The sequence below is a fragment of the Sus scrofa genome, chromosome 14 (genome assembly GCF_054392235.1).
Source record: "Sus scrofa isolate SSC_HxYL_T2T_F1_AM1 chromosome 14, Sscrofa_HxYL_maternal_Yorkshire_Landrace_v2.0, whole genome shotgun sequence".
Lineage (NCBI taxonomy): Eukaryota > Metazoa > Chordata > Mammalia > Artiodactyla > Suidae > Sus > Sus scrofa.
The window spans coordinates 161,319,079-161,337,912 of record NC_139396.1 but is presented as its reverse complement, the minus strand read 5'-3'; the positions used below and the strand labels follow the sequence as shown (position 1 = coordinate 161,337,912).

The following is an 18,834-nucleotide window of genomic DNA, read 5'->3' as shown; positions in this document are numbered from 1 at the left end:
TAATTTCTCTGCAGAGAAGTGAGGGGCTCTTTGGGGATTAATCTCAGTATCAACATTGAGCCTTTGCCGCAGGGCAGCTGAAGAATTCAAAAGAACTGTGACTGAATTTGGAATCCAGCTCCAGCAGCGCGGCTGACTTTGGCTTCTCACCTATTCAAACGAGGACGAGGCCCCGCAGGTGCAGGTGAAGGGGCGGCGGGCCCGGCGGGCAGGAGGCCAGGCCGGGCCCCCCACGGAACGCACGCGGAGGAGGCTCATCAGAGGACGGGGAAGCAGTGAGGCGGGAGGGTGTCGCCACCTGCGCCCAGCCAGGGACCTCCCCGCGCAGGGACCAGGGCTGAGGTGCGCAGAGGGGCGGCCGGGAGCTGGCGGCACCCCCAGGAGGTAGCGCTAAGTTCCTTTAGCCCTTGCACTGCGAGGTAGGCCTCTTCCCCGAACACTCAGTCCTCAGCCTCTTACCAGGGATGAGGTCCCGGGTCCCCGTCTTCTTGGGCAGCTAAGAGGCCAGGGCAGGGTATGCCCCTGCTGTCTCCCTGGGCTCCCCTGGAAAGTCCTCACAGAGCACATAGCCTAGGGGGACACGGCCGCGTGGAAGGACTCGGTGCCCAGGGGGCAGGGCTCTACTTCACCCCTTAGCTGAAATTCCCACAGGTGTCACGGGAGGGGTGTGGCTGCTGTCCCCAGCCCAGTGCCACCGCTGGGGAAAAACAGGCAGAGCCTGTGCCCATCCCCAACCACTCGACCCCGCTCAGGGGCAGCTGGGGACCACTGATACCTGGTAGAGTGGCTGGGAACAGGGCTACCTTTCTGCAACAGAGGGATGGCCAATGTCACTTGAGAAAGAGCATGCTGGCCTGTGTAAACAGCAATGTCACTCTCAGGCTCACGTGGGAAAGAGGCTCAAGGGGGTGTTCAGATTTATCAATTGATCAGTTTCTTACTCATTTCTTCAATACGCATTCAATGAGGACCTGGTGACCTCCCTGGTGGGCAAGCCAGGAGTGACCTGGATCTTCGCGGGGCAGGTGAGCGCTTGGTACGCACAACTAATTACAGTAAGACTCAGGAGAGGCTCCCCCAAGGATGTGACACTTCAGGTGACAGGTTCAGGCAGAGAAGGCACGTTTCAGGAAGGAAGAGGGGCTGTGCAGGGCAGCTAAGACAGGAGAGCACATCAGGGGCTCCAGGTGGCTGATGCCACCCAGTGGGCCACAGCAATTCTGGGTCTTACCAGACCCAAGGAGCAGCAGGAGACAGTGTGGCATTTAAAGCAGAAAAGGTGTAATCAAGTGATCTTCCAGGCTGGCCTTAGGCCACAGGAAAACGCTCTGGAGCACAGGCACAACCCCAAGGCAACGGCTGCAGCAGGAAAGCCCAGCACAGCGGGCAGTGCTGTCGGCCTGCTGCCCCCTGTCCCGCCTCGCTCCTCGCCACACAGTGTTGCTGCCACCGGTGATCTGGCCTGCTGCCCAGGACCCCCTCTTGTTACTCTGGACGTTCCACTTGTCCTGAGAAAGTGAGCAGCTGATAAGGCCCTTCCTTCTGGCTTTTCCTCACCCCTCCCCCCTTTTTGTGGCTGGAAATTTGGTGCTGGCTGTTGGCTGGGAGGCCTCAGTTCCTCCCCACGCAGCCTTTCCAAAAGGCTCCTCAAGTGACTTCATGACTGGCAGCTCAGAACAAGAGACCCAAGAAGGCACTGGGCGATGCAATGCATTTCCCAGCCCGGGATGTCCTGCTATCACCACGGCCATACCCTAGGGGCCACTCGGGGCCAGCCCCGACTTGACTTGTGAAGTCACGAGAGCGTGGACACCAGAGGTGAGGGTTATCAAAGGTCATGCTGGAGCCTGGTCACCCCACTTCTCTGTTCTAGAGAGCATCATGGCATTTCGGAATTCAGTGGGGACGCTGCATGGACCAAAAGTCATGACTTCACCCATGACTTCGTTAGTCGACCAGAGTAAAGAAACGGGTTATGACAACCATCCTAGCCTCCCAACAGATTTTTCTGTATCTGCCAAATTCTCAAAGGGAGCATCAGTGACCTCAGGCCTGTAAACGCAAAAATGAGACCGGCAGAGTCACAGAGCACACACCTCCCTACACCGTTCTCACTAGTCTCATGACCCCTTTAACGCCACTCTGTCTCCCTTCAAACTGAGCAACTTAATTCTGATCCTTTGCATTCAGGGGAAACGCCATGCCCATGTTAGGAGCTGGGGGTGAGGTGAGAAGACTTCTTGATCAACAGCAGAGACAAAACTGCACATGTCTGACTTTGAGTTTGCAGTATCAGGTGTGTATCCATCACTTAAAACTTTAAAAAGTCCAAGCCATACATTATCAGAGGCTCAAATGCTTCCAGAAGCCTCTGTGAAATATGCCAACATCACTTTACATACTCTCTCTACACGTGGCTGCCGCCTTTGGTGTTGAAGATTTAGCCACAAGTCAAACGCCAACTAGGGTGGACACGGGACACCTGGTGTAAGGAGCAGAGTGGGGTTGTCAGATTCTGTGCAGTGGTCCACAAACTACGGCCAACTTCAAAACCAGGCCCACAGTAGGAGCCAGTGGCCACACTCCGTCCGCACATGACCCTCTGTGGTCACGGAGACTGCCCTGCAGACCGACAGCCTCTCGGGGGCTGCGCAAGCCATCTGAGAGGGCTGTCAACAGTGCTGGTGCGACGGGCCAGCCGTGTGGTCTGACACAACACAGGAAAGGGCAGAGAACCAGCAAAGTGGTTTTCAGACCCAGCAATAGTGTTTATTTGATACTCAGATGAACGAATCTTCACGTTCCACATCAGCAGCAGACTGGCGAAATATTAATTAATTAAATGAAGTACCCTATAATTAGATCTCTCGACTTGGTCACTCAACCCATGGCTACTGACACGGGGAATATATGTGTTGCAGGTATTTTCTCTTACTCTGTGGCTTTCAGGAGCACTTTCCTAGTGACGGCTTTTACTTCTGATAAAGTCTATTGTACTGCTATTTTCTCCCGGAGCTTTGTGTGTCTGGTTGTATGAGATGTTTGTCTCTTTAAATCATGAAGACATTCTCCAAGTTTTCTTCTAAAAGTTTCAAGAGTTTCAGCTTTCTGTTAGGTACACGGTACCTCTTGAACCAGTTTCTATGCATGGTGTGAGCTGGGTGTCAGGGCAAGAGTGTGTGTGTGCACACGTGTGTGCAGGTGATGAGCACTCTTTGCTGTTTAAGCGCTATGTGTTGAAAAGATTTACTTTGCTCATTGATCTACTTGGAGTCGTTCTCAGGGATGAGACGACTATAAAAAGGTGGACCTGGTGTGTCCTACTGCTCCACGTCTTGGGGCCCATGTGAGTCCCTCAGGGTCTCGACTGCACAAGATCTGTCGTAAGTCTTGAGTCCTCCAACTTCATTCTTTTTCAAGGCTGCTTTCGCTACTCCAGGCCCTTTGCAGCTTCTACACGTAGGATCAGCTGGGAATGAAAATGCCTGCTGCAACCGAATGCAGAGAACAGTCCACACAGAATGATGGCCTTGGCCGCCCAAGGCCCACGCGCCTCTGGGTGCTCTTTCCTTCTCCCGGCCGTGTGTCACGCTGGGCAGCGGAGAGGCCGCACGTCTTTAACTAAAGTGAATCCCAAATAGCTCCTACTTTGGGCACTACTTGTAAACAGAACTGCGTTTTTATTTCTTGATTTTATGACGTAGAAATTTTTAATTCTTATATAAAAAACTGTCTCCTCCGCCTTGTTATATTGAATTGGTAGTTTTCACCGTTGCTTTCAAAATTCTGTAAGATGTTCTAGGTAATTGATTATGTAATCTGAAAATAAAGACAGTGTGCTTATTCCCCTCTAACCTGTATGCCTTTATTTTTACCTTTTTGCACAGAACCGTCTTTATCCTTTTAGATTATGTTTATTGCAGAAAACACATACAACAATATACCTATATATTTACACAATACGCTGGCTTTGTAAGTCCGGTCTGTCTATCTATGCCTTTTTACTTGACCCCCAAGACCACTTCCGTTTAATGTACTTTTCAGTACGTCCTGGCTCGAATCTACCAACGTGCTATTGGTCCCATCTGTTCTCTGTCCTCCTTTCCCTCTTTGTCTCACTGGCTCTCAGATGATTGTGGAAATCAACACTCTCTTTTATCTTCTGTATTGCCTTATAAATTTTCCTTTTGGTTTTATTTTTTAGCGGCATTCCAGGATTTATAACGTGCCTTTCATCGTCAAAGTCATCCTTCAATTAACATGATACTTGCTCACAGTACTCCAAACACCTTTAGCAGTATATTTCCATTTCCCCGTTCCTTTTTGTGCTGCTGTTGGATTTCACGCCTAGGTAGATTATAACCCCCAAATTGATTATTAATTTTTATGAATAATCAATTTTAACAAAAAATGAAAAAACCCCAAAGCAGCTTTTTAAAAAGATTTCCCACATCTTTGTCCATTTCTACCTAGTGCTGTTCAGGCGTGACTTGTTCGACGTCAGTTCCCAGTCGCTCCCTGCCGGGTCCTGCATGGTTCTCTCACGCGCGCTTGCTGGTATACTGCAGCAGTTCAGGAGGACAGCACGCAGCGCGCTCAACCTCTTCCTCTGTGCCGTTCACTTTTCCCCAGAGTACCCTGCCTACAAGTTCCAACCACCTGGGACACGCAGGCACAAGTACTAAAACATCTGTAGCATCATTAGTTACAAAGGCAAAAAAGGAGGAGAACCCACCTGTCTCCTGACAGAGGATAGGAAGCAATTACGGCCCATCCATAGGGTGGGATTCTCTTAGTAGTTACAGTTAGGGAAGTGCCTCTATAGGATTCAGAGAGACAAGTCTCACAAAAATGTTGATGAAAGAAGCAAGTCACAGGGAGACAACGGTATTTTTCCCATGACATGAAAACTGCACAGCATGGCGCTGGCGAGGGCGGGCGGACACGGCCACCTCGCGGGCGCGCAGGGCACGTGCAAGCCTCTGCTTTACTCCTCGCACCTCGCACCCCTTAATGGATATTCTTTTGTCTCAAGTAACTATTTTTCATAAAAATAATGAAAATATCAACTTATCAAGGTGCTCAGCAATTATTCTTTTTTTTTGGCCTTTTATCTTTTTAGGGCCACATCCACCGCATACGGAGGTGCCCAGGCTAGGGGTCAAATCGGAACTACAGCCACAGCGACGCGGGATCTGAGCCATGCGTGCGACCTACACCACAGCTCACGGCCATGCCGGATCCTTAACCCACTGAGCGAGGCCAGGGATGGAACCTGCAACCTCAGGGATCCTAGTCGGATTCGTTTCCGCTGAGCCGCGACGGGAACTCCTCAACAATTATTCTCAATGAGACCCTTGAAATTGCTCCTCTCCCCAGCTGATAAAAAGATGATTCCAAAGGTATCTGTTTCCATAGCTTTCTGGCCTTCCCCTGACAATTAACATTGAAAGCAGGCGAGGGAAGAAGACAGTGTTTCCCAGCATCTGGACTCCATGCCCTCAGCGCCTCCTCCCTCTCTGTTATTTTCCACAGAGGGCCTTCCACCCCACCCCACCTTCCCCGTGGCCTGGTTTAGAGCCCTTCAGAGTAGTTCCAGCGCTCCCTGGCAGTCCAGGGTGTGTGTGTATAAAACACATGCAGTACACACATCTGTCTACACATACACTTCCTTATAAGTACACACACTTCCCACTGGGACAGAAGCTTCGTAAGGCCCAGAACTGTATTATTTGCTAAGTTCAAAGAGTTAAAAGGGGCTTTGCTTATAGCTCAGTTAGCGTCTGGTGGATGGCTGACCCAATGGCCCCCTTTCCTCATGGTGAGGCCGAGGGCTCTGCCAGGCAGCTTCTGTGTGTCCACTGACAGGCAGGGGAAGGGCTGCTGGCAGCACACGGAGGAGGCGTGGACATCAAGTCTGGTGGACATCAAGGGCAGCACTTGGGCCCAACAGCCCGAGTCTGCACTCGTGCGAAGGCCAGGTGGAGCCGGATGTCCAGGCTGCTCACCCGGCCTGGGATTTTGGAGGAAACACTTCTCCAGCAAGGGCAGCAGAGGCTTCCGTGCTGGACCTTTGGGGCCCCCTTTTACCCTCAGGACAATTTTGCAGGTCGCTACCACTGTCCGCACTCACAGATGGGGGATCGAGGCTCAGAAAGGCTCTTAACAGACTCAACTGTGTCCTCCAAACACGCACGTTAAAGGTTCAACTCCCAGCACCTCATTGTGTGCCCGAGTTTGGAGCGGGGGCCCTTAGAGAGGCGACAAAATAAAGATGAGGCTGTTAGGCTGGACTGATCCACCTGCCTGTCCCTGTAAGAGGAGGTGGGCACGCAAGAGGCATGTCCCGGGGCAGCAGGAGGGCCGTCCTCCACAGGCCAGGAGGGCACGGAGGCCACTGACTTGATCTTGGGCTTCCAGCCTCCAGCTGAGACAGCAAACACTGCCCCTGACGCCCCACCTTGGTACTTGTCCCCACAGCAGCCGAGCTGGCAGGAGGTTCTGAGCAACCCCGGGGGGGTGCTGGGCAGCTGGAGGTGGTGATGCTCCCACATCCCAGGTGCTGTCACCAAGGCCCACAGGGCTTGTCCCCTGGGCCTTGCCACTCAGAGCCTCGCAGAACCCGTGGGCTGGACTGAAGCTGTGCCCTTGACCGAGGGCCAGGGCTGGGACCCGGAGGGCGGCCTCCGTTGTCTCAATCACTGGGGCCAGCGGGGCTGCTGGATTCCCAAGGCGGCAGTGCCACAGGCCAGAGCCTGGTGCTCCCTGGGGGAGCCTGGCAGCTGGAGTGGCAGGGACTGGTCATGGGACGGGAGGTTTGGGCCTGAGAACCTAGACATCACCTCGGCCAAACCAGACGGGGGAGCTCCGTGTGGATCCACAGGGAGGCAGCCGGGGGGGTGGGTGTGCACCCCCTGCCCTCCCCCCGCAGCCCTGTGGACCACCGTCAAGCCCCAGAGTGACGCACGCAGCTTTTATTAATACAAACGTGGCCTTTAATAATATTTAAATGCATTAGCTTTAACCCAGGTAAACAAGACCACTAATGAAACCTCACACACGACCCCCATATTCTAGAAAAGGAAACACGCCGGGTGAAGAGTCAGGGGCCCCCAGCCAGGTGTTAACACCAAGAGGCCTGGGGAGCTGTGCCCGGGTCCAAGACCCAGGCTGTGAGGAACATCAGAAGGTGCTAATGGTTTCAATATTTATCTGCTGCAGGGAAGCACTCTAAAAAGGAGACAGAAAAAAAAAATTCTGCTAATGGCTGTGTCTTTGCCATTAAAATGAAAAGCTTAATGCATCTTATAATCAGAGGACAATTTGCAAATCATTAAGAGAAATGTAAAATTCCATTAAAATACAAATCAAGAGACTCTCCCTGGACTAATAATCTTTTTGATATTAGTTTGCATTTCACTATTTCTGTTCCAATACCCGGGCCCCACAAACGATCAGTTCCTGAACATACTATTTACCACAGCCTACTTCTTTAACGAGAAGCCCAGAGAAGGATAATCTGCTATTCAGAGCAGGTACTAATGAAGAATTCCATATATTCTGAAATTTAATTAAAACCCCAAAGATTTCAAATTAGATGCAATTTGAAATGCCTGGGGCAGAAATACATGCACTTGCGTGGCGAGGGTACCACACTGAAAGTTGATACCGTAATTGGTCTTGATGTATTTTTGTGTTGCCGGGCTGAAGCACAGAACTCATAACCATATAAAAATTCTCTGTAGATTACCTGCTCATTGAAAATGCCATCACTCAGGTAGTTCTCTACTAAATTACCATGCTACTAAAATGCACAAAGTGATTCGGAGGGAAGAGTGGCACAGCTGGCCGACGGTGCCAATGAGTTATGCATGCGTCAACGCGGCCTTTTTTCTTAGTAAAATATGCTCAGTTGAATATTAAAATATAATTGGCATTCAACCTAAGTAGCTTAAACCATTTTGTTATCTTCTTTTAAACCGATTTGGCTCCTCCACAGTTATTTTCAAGGATGCGATTCACAAACTAATGATACCATCATATTCAGCGAGATTTGTGCGGTTTTACATTTGTCATAAATAGGTGCAGTTTCCACAGCCTGCTAGGGATGGCCTTTAATATGAGCTACTCTTGAACATCAAAGGCCCAATTCCTGAAAAAAAAAAAAAAAAGGCGGGGGGGGGGACATGCCATTTATGTTGGTTCTTGCATATTTTATTCTGCAAAGAGAAAGAGAGGCGAATTTTCTATGCAAAGTATATGTCTTGGCCGAGCACTGAGCCCTGGGTCTCCCTCACGCCAAGGCTGAGGATGACCTGCTGCAGGACCTCGTGGCCCAGCTGAAGGAGTGCGTATCTTTAGGAAAAGCAGACCAGGTGCCCCCCCCCGCCCCAATCCAGGGATGGGTCCCTTACACAACGTGTTTGTACAGTGATGAACAGCAGTACCCCAGGCGGGAGAAGGCAGTCACCATAGCAACCGGGATACTGTACATACTGATGCTGGCTGAGGGGCAGGGCTCACCAGGGGTACCACTTTCCAAAACACGACCAATATCTAGCTTAATGTGGGTGGGAAAAGTCTGAGCCTAACTCAGCGGTGTACTGAAGTGCTAAAAAGACTCCCTTTTCCTCTACTTCCTTCTTCAATTTTCTTTCTGAGAAGTATTTTTTGGGGTGGCATTAAAACATCACAGGAGACCCCAGCAGCTGAGCCTCCGGCAGGTTGGCTTGTCCTGGAGGTTCCCACTCCACGCAATCATGAAAGCCACACAGGCCAGCAGCCTCATGCCTCCAAAAGAGGGGATTCTTCTCCACGTAAACACCTCACTTGTCCATTCTGACTTTGAACCATGACCTTCAAAGGGGGACGCAGACTCATAAATCTTATACTCTAAGTCAGCATGAACACAAGGGTTGCAGGGAAAAATAGCGTGGGATAGAGCATTTAAATTGAGTCGTAGCTTTTGCACTTTGGGTTCCTACAACTGGTCTTACAGCATGACTGCCATGAGTTTGCTATCAAGAGCTATACATTTAATGTGGATACCTGTCCAATTCTGGATGCAGTTTGATTAAAATCTCACTTTCTCTACTAACCCAGGTAGGACAGCGGATCTGTCTATCATCGCTGGCATATCCAAGAATACGAACGCTGCCTGTACGTAAGAGGTGAACGACAACATCGTGTGGCGGCAAAAACACTCCTTTAAAACATTCTCTTGGGAAGCAGCACATGTTCACATGACTACAGTGGAAAATTCTGGAAGCACATTTAGGTGAAAAGTCACCTTTTTTCACTGTACAATATAGACTTGTTAGAATATTTTCCAAAGCCCAGAGCAAGTGAAACATTATTAAAGAAAGTGGCAGTGTAATTAACTTCTCCTAGTGGGCAGAAACCTCATTCTCTATTCCTTTTTTGAGGTGCAATACACCCCAATCCGACAGAAGACCTTGCAGGTAAGATCCTTCTAAATGGGTGAATGTAACGAGGGTAACTTTTATTTTTAATAGAAACTTTCAGTGGTTGGATGTTTAGTTACTACGCTGGAGGTAAGAGTTTAATTTTAAAGTGAATGTTTTCTCATAAAAGCAGCACTTGTAATAATGTCAAGGACTATTTATGCGTAATAGAGACCCCATCGTGTCCTACAAGTAGCCAACTTTCAAACCCACTTTTAGGTTCCTTTTGGAGCTTGGTTAAATCATACTGTGTGACCCTGGTGGCCCTGAATGAAGGCATTCTCAAGTTCAATCTTTTTGCCTGATTTACAGGAAACCGCAGGGAACACAGAACCTGACCACCTCTTAGATTTAGGAGGAAACTTCCACAGAACTGGCCTTCCCTGGAGGCCCTGGTAATTACTGATGAGTCAGAGGGCCTCGGTACAGGGACCCAACGTGTCTTCTCAGAGCCCAGCAGGCTGTGCTTCTGCTCCGGCCACGGCAGCATCTCAGGAGCTGGTATCCACAGACTCGGTTCTCCCCTGTGGGCAGGGGGCAAGTCACGGCACCTTCTCCCCATGGTAGCTGTCAGGTGACACTGGAGGGTGTGTGAGTATTTAAGGTCTATCACAGCAATCCCGGGACAAGCTCTGCATTCGGCGTGTGGAGAATCGGGTGACACCCAGAACCTGAGCCTCTCTCCCTACTGCTCACGGGTCTCCAGAGGAAACCTAAAGCTCCACTCACCTGGCCAGTTCGAAGGAAAAACACATTTCGGCCAGCGTATGTGGTTATCCCCTGAGGGTTCTGGTTACCTTGCCAACACGCTACCCTGGGGTGTGGTGGCAGAGTGCCCGCACCTGGCAAGGCTCCGTAGGCTCTGGGGCATCATCCTGATGGATGGCCCCTGGCAGTGGCTTGTCAACAGGCAGCCTGCCTTGCCTACCCTTTAAATCCACACGAAGGACGCGCTGGTTCTCCTGCTTCTTCACCTGGCTTCTGGCAAAGCTCCTGGGGCAGGGCAGACACAGGCATACACGGCCGCGAACTTAAGTTCTTGATTGAAACAGCAAAAACACTTCTTAAAAAGCCATTGCTAAATTAGGAATGTTAACCTTAATACAGGGTGAAGCACTTGGCAAAAATACTTAAAAGAGCTGGATCCCCTTTTATTTATTTATTTATTTGTCTTTTGTCTTTTTCAGGGCCGCACCTGGAGCATGTGGAGGTTCCCAGGCTAGGGGTCATAGTGGAGCTGTGGCTGCCGGCCTACGCCAGAGCCACAGCAATGCCAGATCCGAGCCACACCTGTGACCTACACCACAGCTCAGAGCAACACCGGATCCTTAACCCACTGAACGAGGTCGGGAATCAAACCGGCAACCTCATGGTTCCTGGTCAGATTCGTTTCCCCTGCACCACGAGGGGAACTCCTGGATCCCCTTTTAATAAACTCCTTTAAAAAGCAACAAAAGCAATAATTCTCAAAATAGGGCATATGTATATATACACTATATATGTGCACGTGTAGACACCGACATGAAAAGTATATACGTGTGTAGGCATTTCCCCTTTGTAAGATTTCCCTCTGTCTCGGGGAGGGAGGCGCGAGAAGCTCAGACCTTGTAGGCTCGGTACGGTTAACCAGCTTTCCAGAGCATTCCGACACACACAGCCTCAGAAGAAGGGGCTGCGATACAGAGTGCTCCGCAGAGTCCGTCTGCCTGGATGAATCATAGGTGAAACTTTAAAACCTCTCTCCTGGTTCAAGAGGTGGTCACGCAGTACAATGGCCAGCAGGAAACGCTGGAAACAAAATCCGCAAAGGAACGGCCGGACCTGGCCGGCAACGGGCCGGTGCGCCAGGGGCAGCAGGCCCGCCAAGCCCCAGCGCTGACGGGGAGGCGGCCCCGCGGCCCCAACGACCCCCCCCTTCTGCCCAGGCGGGGCGCCCCCAGCTCGGAGGAGCCCTCCACCCGGGGCACAGACGTCGGGAATCTAACATTTTGCTCCACTGAGGGGACGGGAGTGACGTACTATTCAACTCAGGGCAGGGGCCGGGCGGGCGAGAGGACGAGGTGGCCCCGCAGGAGGTCCCCGTCCACTCAGGAAAGGGACGCGCGCCGTGACAGAGGCGCGCGTGCGGCGGGCAGGGCTCCCCTCCGCCGTCTCTGCAGAGGGAGGGGCGCCCCACGGGGAGGAGCCGCAGAGACGCCCTCGGGGCGCCCCCAGGACGCGGCCTACACCCCCGAGGCGTGCGGCCGGCTCGCACCCCTGCCCTGCTCCTGTTCACGAACTCCGCGACTCCGCTCTCTTCTCTGATGGTCTAAACCCCAGACCCACACTGGGGGTTTCTCTCCACGAAGGCGGTGAGGGCTGCTCCCGGGGGCGGGGGCCTCCGCCCATCTTGCCGGCACCTTGAGCGCCACGGCCCAGCCACCGGCGGGCTTCCGACCCAGCCGCCGCAGGCTCCCCGTCCCAGCCCCAGCCTTAGACGGCCCGCCGCAGGCGCAGACTTCCGGCGGTGGCCCCGCAAAGCAGCCGGCAGCTCTGGGGCGGAGGCGGCTGTTTCCCGCCCCCTTAATTGGAGCGCGACGCTGTGAGCTTGTGCTGATCAATACACGCGCATCAGAAGGTTCACAGGCCTTGCAGCCCCACCAAGAACCATCTCAGCAAGGTCAACGCGCCTTACAAACCTCCTTTAAAGACCAGAGAGCAGTGACAGCCGCCCACCAGAGCCTGGGCGGCAGCTCTCATTTTAGCTACTGTTTTCTCTTTAAACTGGGAGCTGTTTCAGTCCAGGGGAAACATCAGCACAGAGGGCTTGCAGGCCCAGCACTGCCTCCTGCTGTGGCTCCAGGGGGCTAAGGGGAAACCCCCCGCCCCCACACGACAGCTCAGAGGGCAAACTGGGCTGGCTTCGTGGCCCTTAAAGGGAGGGGACACCAGGCAGGCACTGGGCCTTCTTTGCAGGGAGGCTGCCTGCCTGCTTTGGCAGGGGTGCTATTTCCTGGCCATGAGCGGCAGCTGGGGGCAGAGGAGCTGTGCCCCACTAAGGCCCTGGGCGGGATGGGGGCTGGGATGACGAGCCCTTGCTTGGCCCTCGGAGATGAAGTTGTAATTTAAGGGGCTGTCTCCAGCGAGGACCTCAGGACCCCAGGTAGGGGTCCCTTCCTCACTGGAGTCTGCCTGCCTTCCAGGGCTCACGTCCCCTCACTGGAAGGCACCGAGGGACCACCTCCAGGACACCGGGTGCAGGCAAAGTGCTCGCGTGGTGTGGGGGGGTATTAATTAATTCTCGCTGAAAGGGCCTCTCCCCCAGTTGATTGGTAGGGCTTTCCAGAGGCCCTTTGGAAAGAGGGTTTGACAGAGATACAGGATTACAAGAATCCTTTTAGAAACTATGTAATAGAAGTTGCAAAAAACTTCCTTCTAGAGAGCAGGTTTTAAAAATGCAGATTTTACTACTGTCATGCAACCGGATTTCATAGCTACAAGCTAATAGCTGTGACAAAGGAATTATTAAAGTGTTAAATATTTCATTTAAAAGGGAACATTGCAGTCACTTTAAAAAGAAAACTCAGAACTCATCTGCTGAAATCTGTCATCGGTAAGATGGCACAGGAGCGGCTGACGGCATGGGCCCTGGGGGTGGGGGTGGGGCCTCTGGTGGTGCCCACTGCACAGGCCAGGCCCTTCCCCAGCCGAGGAGGGGACTTAGGGGTGTCTGAGGAAGCCCCCACCCCAGGATGGCAGAAAAAGCACCAAGCCAGGGTCAGTGGGTCTGCTGCCCCCTGCCTGGCCACACCTGCCAGGAGGGTCTTCGAGGGCGGAGGGAAGAAAGTGTCTACACCCACATTCCGAATCCGAAAGCAGATTTTGGGTTTTTCGTAGGCCTGCTTTCCTTAAACTCAGTGAAACACTGCTCTTGGCAGAGCGCTTCTTTAGTCATTCTAACTGCTTTTGCCACTGAGCATTAAGATGTATTAACAAGAATTAAGATGCATAGTATACAAAGAAGCTAAGTTTTTTTTATAAATATAAAGAAACTGGAGAATATTAACAGAAAACAAGTTTAAATGTTATCTGTGGAAGAAACAGTAAGATTTATTTCAAGAATAATGGCTTCACCAACTAACTATTTCTTGGATGAAAGTGAATTCAAAATAAACAAACTTGCCCTTTTTAGGGGGCTTATAGGGAGGACCTGACCTCACCAACATGTTTGTCCTCATGCGACAAGAGGCCAGCTCATTAGCAAAACGCAGAAACAAACCTCTCCGCCAAAACCTCAAACAACCAAATGTTAACTTCTGTTTCTGAAATTAAATGACTACAACAGTAATTGCACGAGGAACTGGAACACTTCCTGTCCACAGTCACTTTTCACGTGCGTTTCTCCAATGGCACCATGAACTCATCCCCAGAGAAACCCCGCCTGCTGTGGCCCAAGAAGAAGGCGGCCACCTAGACCTGCAGACTCTTGGCCAGGAGGCCAGCTTAATGGGAGAAACACACAGATAATTAACTTGCTACTCATCAGACTTCAGAAGTGCTCTAAGTTGAACGATGTGAAATTTCCAACATTTGCTGTTTAACCTACAGAAATGGCAATTCCACATGGTGCAACTCAGCAGATTTGAGACTAGCCTCACAAAATGACAGACGATGAATAGTGCACTTCTCTTGCAGGGGGGCCTGTGAACTGCAGCCAGGCCAGGCCAGGCTCTGGCTAGCGAAGCAGACAAGCCAGCACAGGGGCCAGCGTCGTGCTGGCCAGGCTCTGAGAAGAACGGCTGGAGGTGTGGGGCTCAAAGACCAGCCCAGTTAGTGCTCTGCCGCTTCCCAGGCTGAAATAGGTAGGCCTGGCCTAAATCTCAGGGGAATACGATGCAACAGGACATCCAACCTCATGTTAAGCATGTTTAAAACCTGAGATGCACAGAGGGTGGGATTGGTCAAGGAAGCATCTATTCCAGGATAAGCGGGCCCATTCCTCCCATGTGCGAAGGTTTCCATGCAGAGCAGAGGAGGGCAAAGCCAGCTTCCGCTGGGCAGAACCGCGTGTTACCACATCCGGGTCAGTGCCACTCAACCCCGTGTTAGCAATCCTATAACCTGCCACCACCTCCTCCTTAAAATCCCCACACCTGGCCCTGCCTGGGAGCCGTGACTGAGCTGCATTAGAAAAACTGGCGGCACAGGCTGCAGCCGGGGAAATCGGGGCCCCGCGGCCACCGCCCACGGTCCGCAGGCGGGCCTGGCTGGGGGGTGCAAGATGCTGCTCGCTCCCCACCCCAAGACCTAGCTGGAGGGGACCTTGTCCCAGTCACAAATGTCCACCAGCACCGCAGGGCTCGGCTAACAGGGTCTGAGCTGCTGCGGTGCTGGGGCCGCCTTCTGCCTCACCTCCTGGCTGCTGCCCGCTGGTCCAGGCTGGCCAGGCTGGCCATGACCGTGACGACCGGCGGCGGCAGTGGCGGTGGCGACGGCCGAGCTCCGGCCCTGAGCCTGGAGGAGTGTGCGGCGTGGGGAGAGTGGCCGGTCCCAACGCTGAGGACAGGACGGCGGGAGTTTACACGCTCATCCCCCACTGGCCCCGCGTTAGACTTTACAGATACTTTCTGCCCTGGTTTCCCAATTTGCCTGCTCCGAAATTTTCTGAACCTTAAATCTCAGCTTGCTTGTTTGGAAAGAGGAGGAAAGCGGCCTGGCCAGTTTGTTCCTGCTCCTGCTGGAGGGCGGCAGTCCTGCCAGGAGACGGGAGAGCTGGCCCTTCTAAGATTCCTCTTAACACAAACCCATATCCGAGTCCCTAAAACTGTACAGCAAAAGCCCGATCCGACACATGGGCGGGGTGCATGGGGCGACCCCACTCACCCTGGACTCAGCCTGCGGACCCACGGTGCCCAGGGCGGTGGCAGGGGAGGCCTGAGCAGGCGGTGAGAGGCAGGCACCACCTGGTTTGCTGGGCCCCACTGGCAGGTGCTGACGACGGAGGGTCCCTGGACATGAGTTGAGTGTGGGGCAAAGGCTCACTCCAGCTCTCATGCAGACCAAGACAAGGCCTTTTAGATGTCTGGGCCCTCCTGGAAGGGGCTCTGGAGACGGCCCCACGGGACTCCAGGCACTGCCAAGGCACCCTCGCAGCTCCGGTTCACTATATACAAAAGATTCCGGGTTCTACCTAGTTGCTCACCTAACCTCTTGAGTCAACTCAAGTAATGGCTCAACTTTCTGGAGGTTTTCTATCTGCTTCCCTAAAAGCTCTACTCCACCTGCAAGTTCATTTCTACTGAAAAGCCAGAGCAGCCATTAGAACACCATTAAACTTAACCCAGTAAGGGCCTTCATTCTGAAATTCAAGATTGCTTTAAGTTTTCCTCCTCTAACAGCTCAGGGCAGATTTTTTTTCCTCAAGTGCACGTATGCATACCTCTATACATCTATATTCGTATGTAAATCTATTCTCATTTATATTAAAATGACTATGAAAAAACTACTGTGCAAAATAAACCTCTGGTATGTGTCTGGAATGATTTTAGTTGCCATAATTAAGCTCAAACAAAAGCTTAAAAAGAAATGTCTGGGAAAATGTTTTCAGGTTATCACACACTTTATGTGCCATTAGCACACGGAGTGCAGACAATAAGTTCTCAATTCCTCCCCTAAGAATATAACATCTAACTATGAAACTTTGGGAAACTACATTGAAAACTTATTCAAGAAGACACAACGCTGCTACCCACTCTGATGTGAGCGTCCCCGACCGCGTTTATGGAAGTGGCTAATTGTCCGTGTACAAGCCTCATTTTCTGTGCTGTTGGCAAGCAGATAGTTTAAGTTAACAATAAGCTTATTGAAAAATTTACTGCCGTTCAGATGTGTTCCTATTTAAAGCTTTCAGCCAGCGAGAGTCAGGAGTCGATCTGCATGGATCATTTTTATTGCCTTTGCCAAGAATTACGTGACCATGTGCCAAAACTAACACAACCACTTGGAACGGGCGGAGACCGCCAACTCTTACCCACGCGGCGTGGCCACAAGCCACCTCCGTTTAGATGATGCAGAAACACCAGGTGAGTGTGGTCAGTACATGAGCCGAGAGAGAGCAGGGAGAGTTACTAAGTCGGGCTCCCTGGACCAGACACTGAGAGACGACTGAGTTACTGACCTTGCTGGAAGAGAGGGTGGTGGAGAGCAGGCACGGGGAGCTCCTGGAGGACCGCGGGCTTGCGGAAGTAGCCGTCCAGCCAGGCTGCACACTGCCCCAGGGGCTCCATCATCTCCTCTGGACCTGCAAGTTGCTTGGGGGGCGCGGGGGCCTCCGCGGGGCTGCAAAAGCAAGAACAGGAGCTTAATAAGCCTCCGGGCCCTGCGTCCACATGTCTGAAGAGCAAACAGAAAGGCCCACTGCACCTAATCGGGTAAGCCTGTAGGCGTTTCAGGCATGCGCGTCCAACCAGGAGCGCGAGGCACTGGGGCAGCAGCAGGGCGGCTGCAGGGGGACCAGGGAGTGGTCTGCGTCTCCACCCGCAGGGTGTAAGGAACACAACCTCTGAAACAAGGCACTTCCTAGGAAGAGCACCCCAGTACCCGAGCCCTAGGTGGGGCCGTGGGTGTCTGCAGTCAGGCTGTGAGCAGGGATGTGAAAAACAAGGATGACGATGAGGGCAGAGGCAGCAGTTCTGCCGGGAACGTGCCCGCCCCATGTGACACTGTCAGACGCGTGTCTGCGGCCATCTCGGTCTGTAGGTCACCCAGTTTGCGGGAGAATAAATCTTTTCCAGAAATGCCACCAACATCATCAAACTGTATCCCCCACCCGTCCACTGCATTTCAACAAGAGACCGGCCCGTTAGAGATCCCCCGTCCCTTTGTGCCGGATTCAGGGGATTTCCTCCGAGTCTGCTTTCCGTCCACCGAGGCTCATGCTTCAGAGCATCTAATCCGGGCGCTGGCCATTCTGTACGTCTAGCTGCAGTTCCAGGGAAGCAGCCATGACTTTAGGCCCAGGGCTTTTATTTGGTTCTTTCCCACATCTTCTTGTTCATGCACTGTGGTCATGGTTCTCCCGTTTACCTCAAGTTTATTTTATTTATGTAGTCTTTTAGGGTCACACCTGTGGCATATGGAGGTTCCCAGGCTAGGCGTGGAATTAGAACTGCAGCTGCCAGCCCACACCACGGCCGCAATGTGGGATCTGAGCCATGTCTGCTACCCACACCACAGCTCACGGCAATGACAGATCCTTAACCCACTGACCGAGGCCAGGGATTGAACCTGCATCCTCATGGATGCTAGTTGGGTTTGTTAACAACTGAGCCACGATGTAACTCCCTATCTCTTTAATTTAAACCAACACGTCTTAGACTCGCTTAGGGCGGGTCTCACTGTGTCTTCTGCTCAAGGTGCTTCCTAGTGGCGCTGCACTCTGCTGGACTGGGAGAGCTGGGCGAACTAGGAGAATGGCACCCTGACGAGGGCTCACACGCACTGTCTCTGAGTCCTGGGCTGCACAGCAGCTCCAGATTTCTCTCTGTTTCTGAGGATGCCACACCTGCAACACACTGGCACTGCTCTCTTCAGGTGTCTCTCCCTGTGGCCCCCGGGCCCTGCCCAGAGCCCCCTGCGCTTTCCAGCCCACGGGTGGGGTTGCTGTAGCATCCTTTCCAGACACTGCAGCTTGAGGCTTCAGGTGGAGGTGGGAAAAGCTGCCACAGCGAAGATGCACCGAGCTCTGTCTGGGCCCTTCCCACCCCACAGCCCCAGTTCCCCAAGGCGGGTGTGGCCGCCAATGTCCGGGCCGCCTCCTTGGACGCACACCCCACCCTGACGAGGGTCGTGGAGTGGAGAGGCCACAGCCGTGGGCCGGGCAGCGCGGCGCGGTATGAGCGGCGTGGCTGAAGCGGCCAGGAGCACAGGCCTGACCTTGCCTGCGTGAGACACACCCCAGGGCGTGCGGGGCTTTGCAGGTGCAGAAACCAGCACCTCGTCCTCCAGGCAGTGGGGAACGGCTGGGGACCTTTAAGCAGGGGCCTCGCAAACACTCCGTACTGGAGTCTGTCTCCAGCGAGGGCCTCAGATCTTTCCAAAAATAAGCTTCCTTGGATGGGATGCACCGTTTCCATGATGGAGAAGGAGGGGCTCCAGGAAGGCGCTCTATGCACGTGACTGTGAGTGGCGTTAGGCGAGGAGCCAGGAAGAGAGGGTGGCCGAGACCCCGGCCCCGCAGAGCCGGCTGGAGTTGGGAGGTCCTGCCCACCCAGCTGGCCCCGGCAGTCCCTGGGCTTCTCCACGCTGCCAGCTCAGATGGATCCTAGAGAGGGAGTCCCCATGGACAAGGCCCTTGGGTGGCCCTGAACGGACGGAGCTCTTCTGAGGTCCG

The 18,834-nt window shown here is 52.9% G+C and overlaps 1 protein-coding gene across 11 annotated transcripts in view; it reads right to left on the bottom strand.

Moving 5' to 3' along the window:
* The window catches only part of MGMT (O-6-methylguanine-DNA methyltransferase), a 269,598-nt gene that overhangs the window by 21,716 nt on the left and 229,048 nt on the right, over nucleotides 1-18,834 (bottom strand). For all 11 annotated transcript variants that reach the window (XR_014827703.1, XR_014827702.1, XM_084996772.1 and 8 more), the window contains one exon: nucleotides 16,621-16,781. Coding sequence is in view for 9 of the 11 variants with exons in the window: in XM_084996772.1 (XP_084852898.1) it covers nucleotides 16,621-16,781 (161 nt within the window). In the remaining 2 variants the exon portion in view is untranslated. The remainder of the gene's footprint in view (nucleotides 1-16,620; nucleotides 16,782-18,834) is intronic.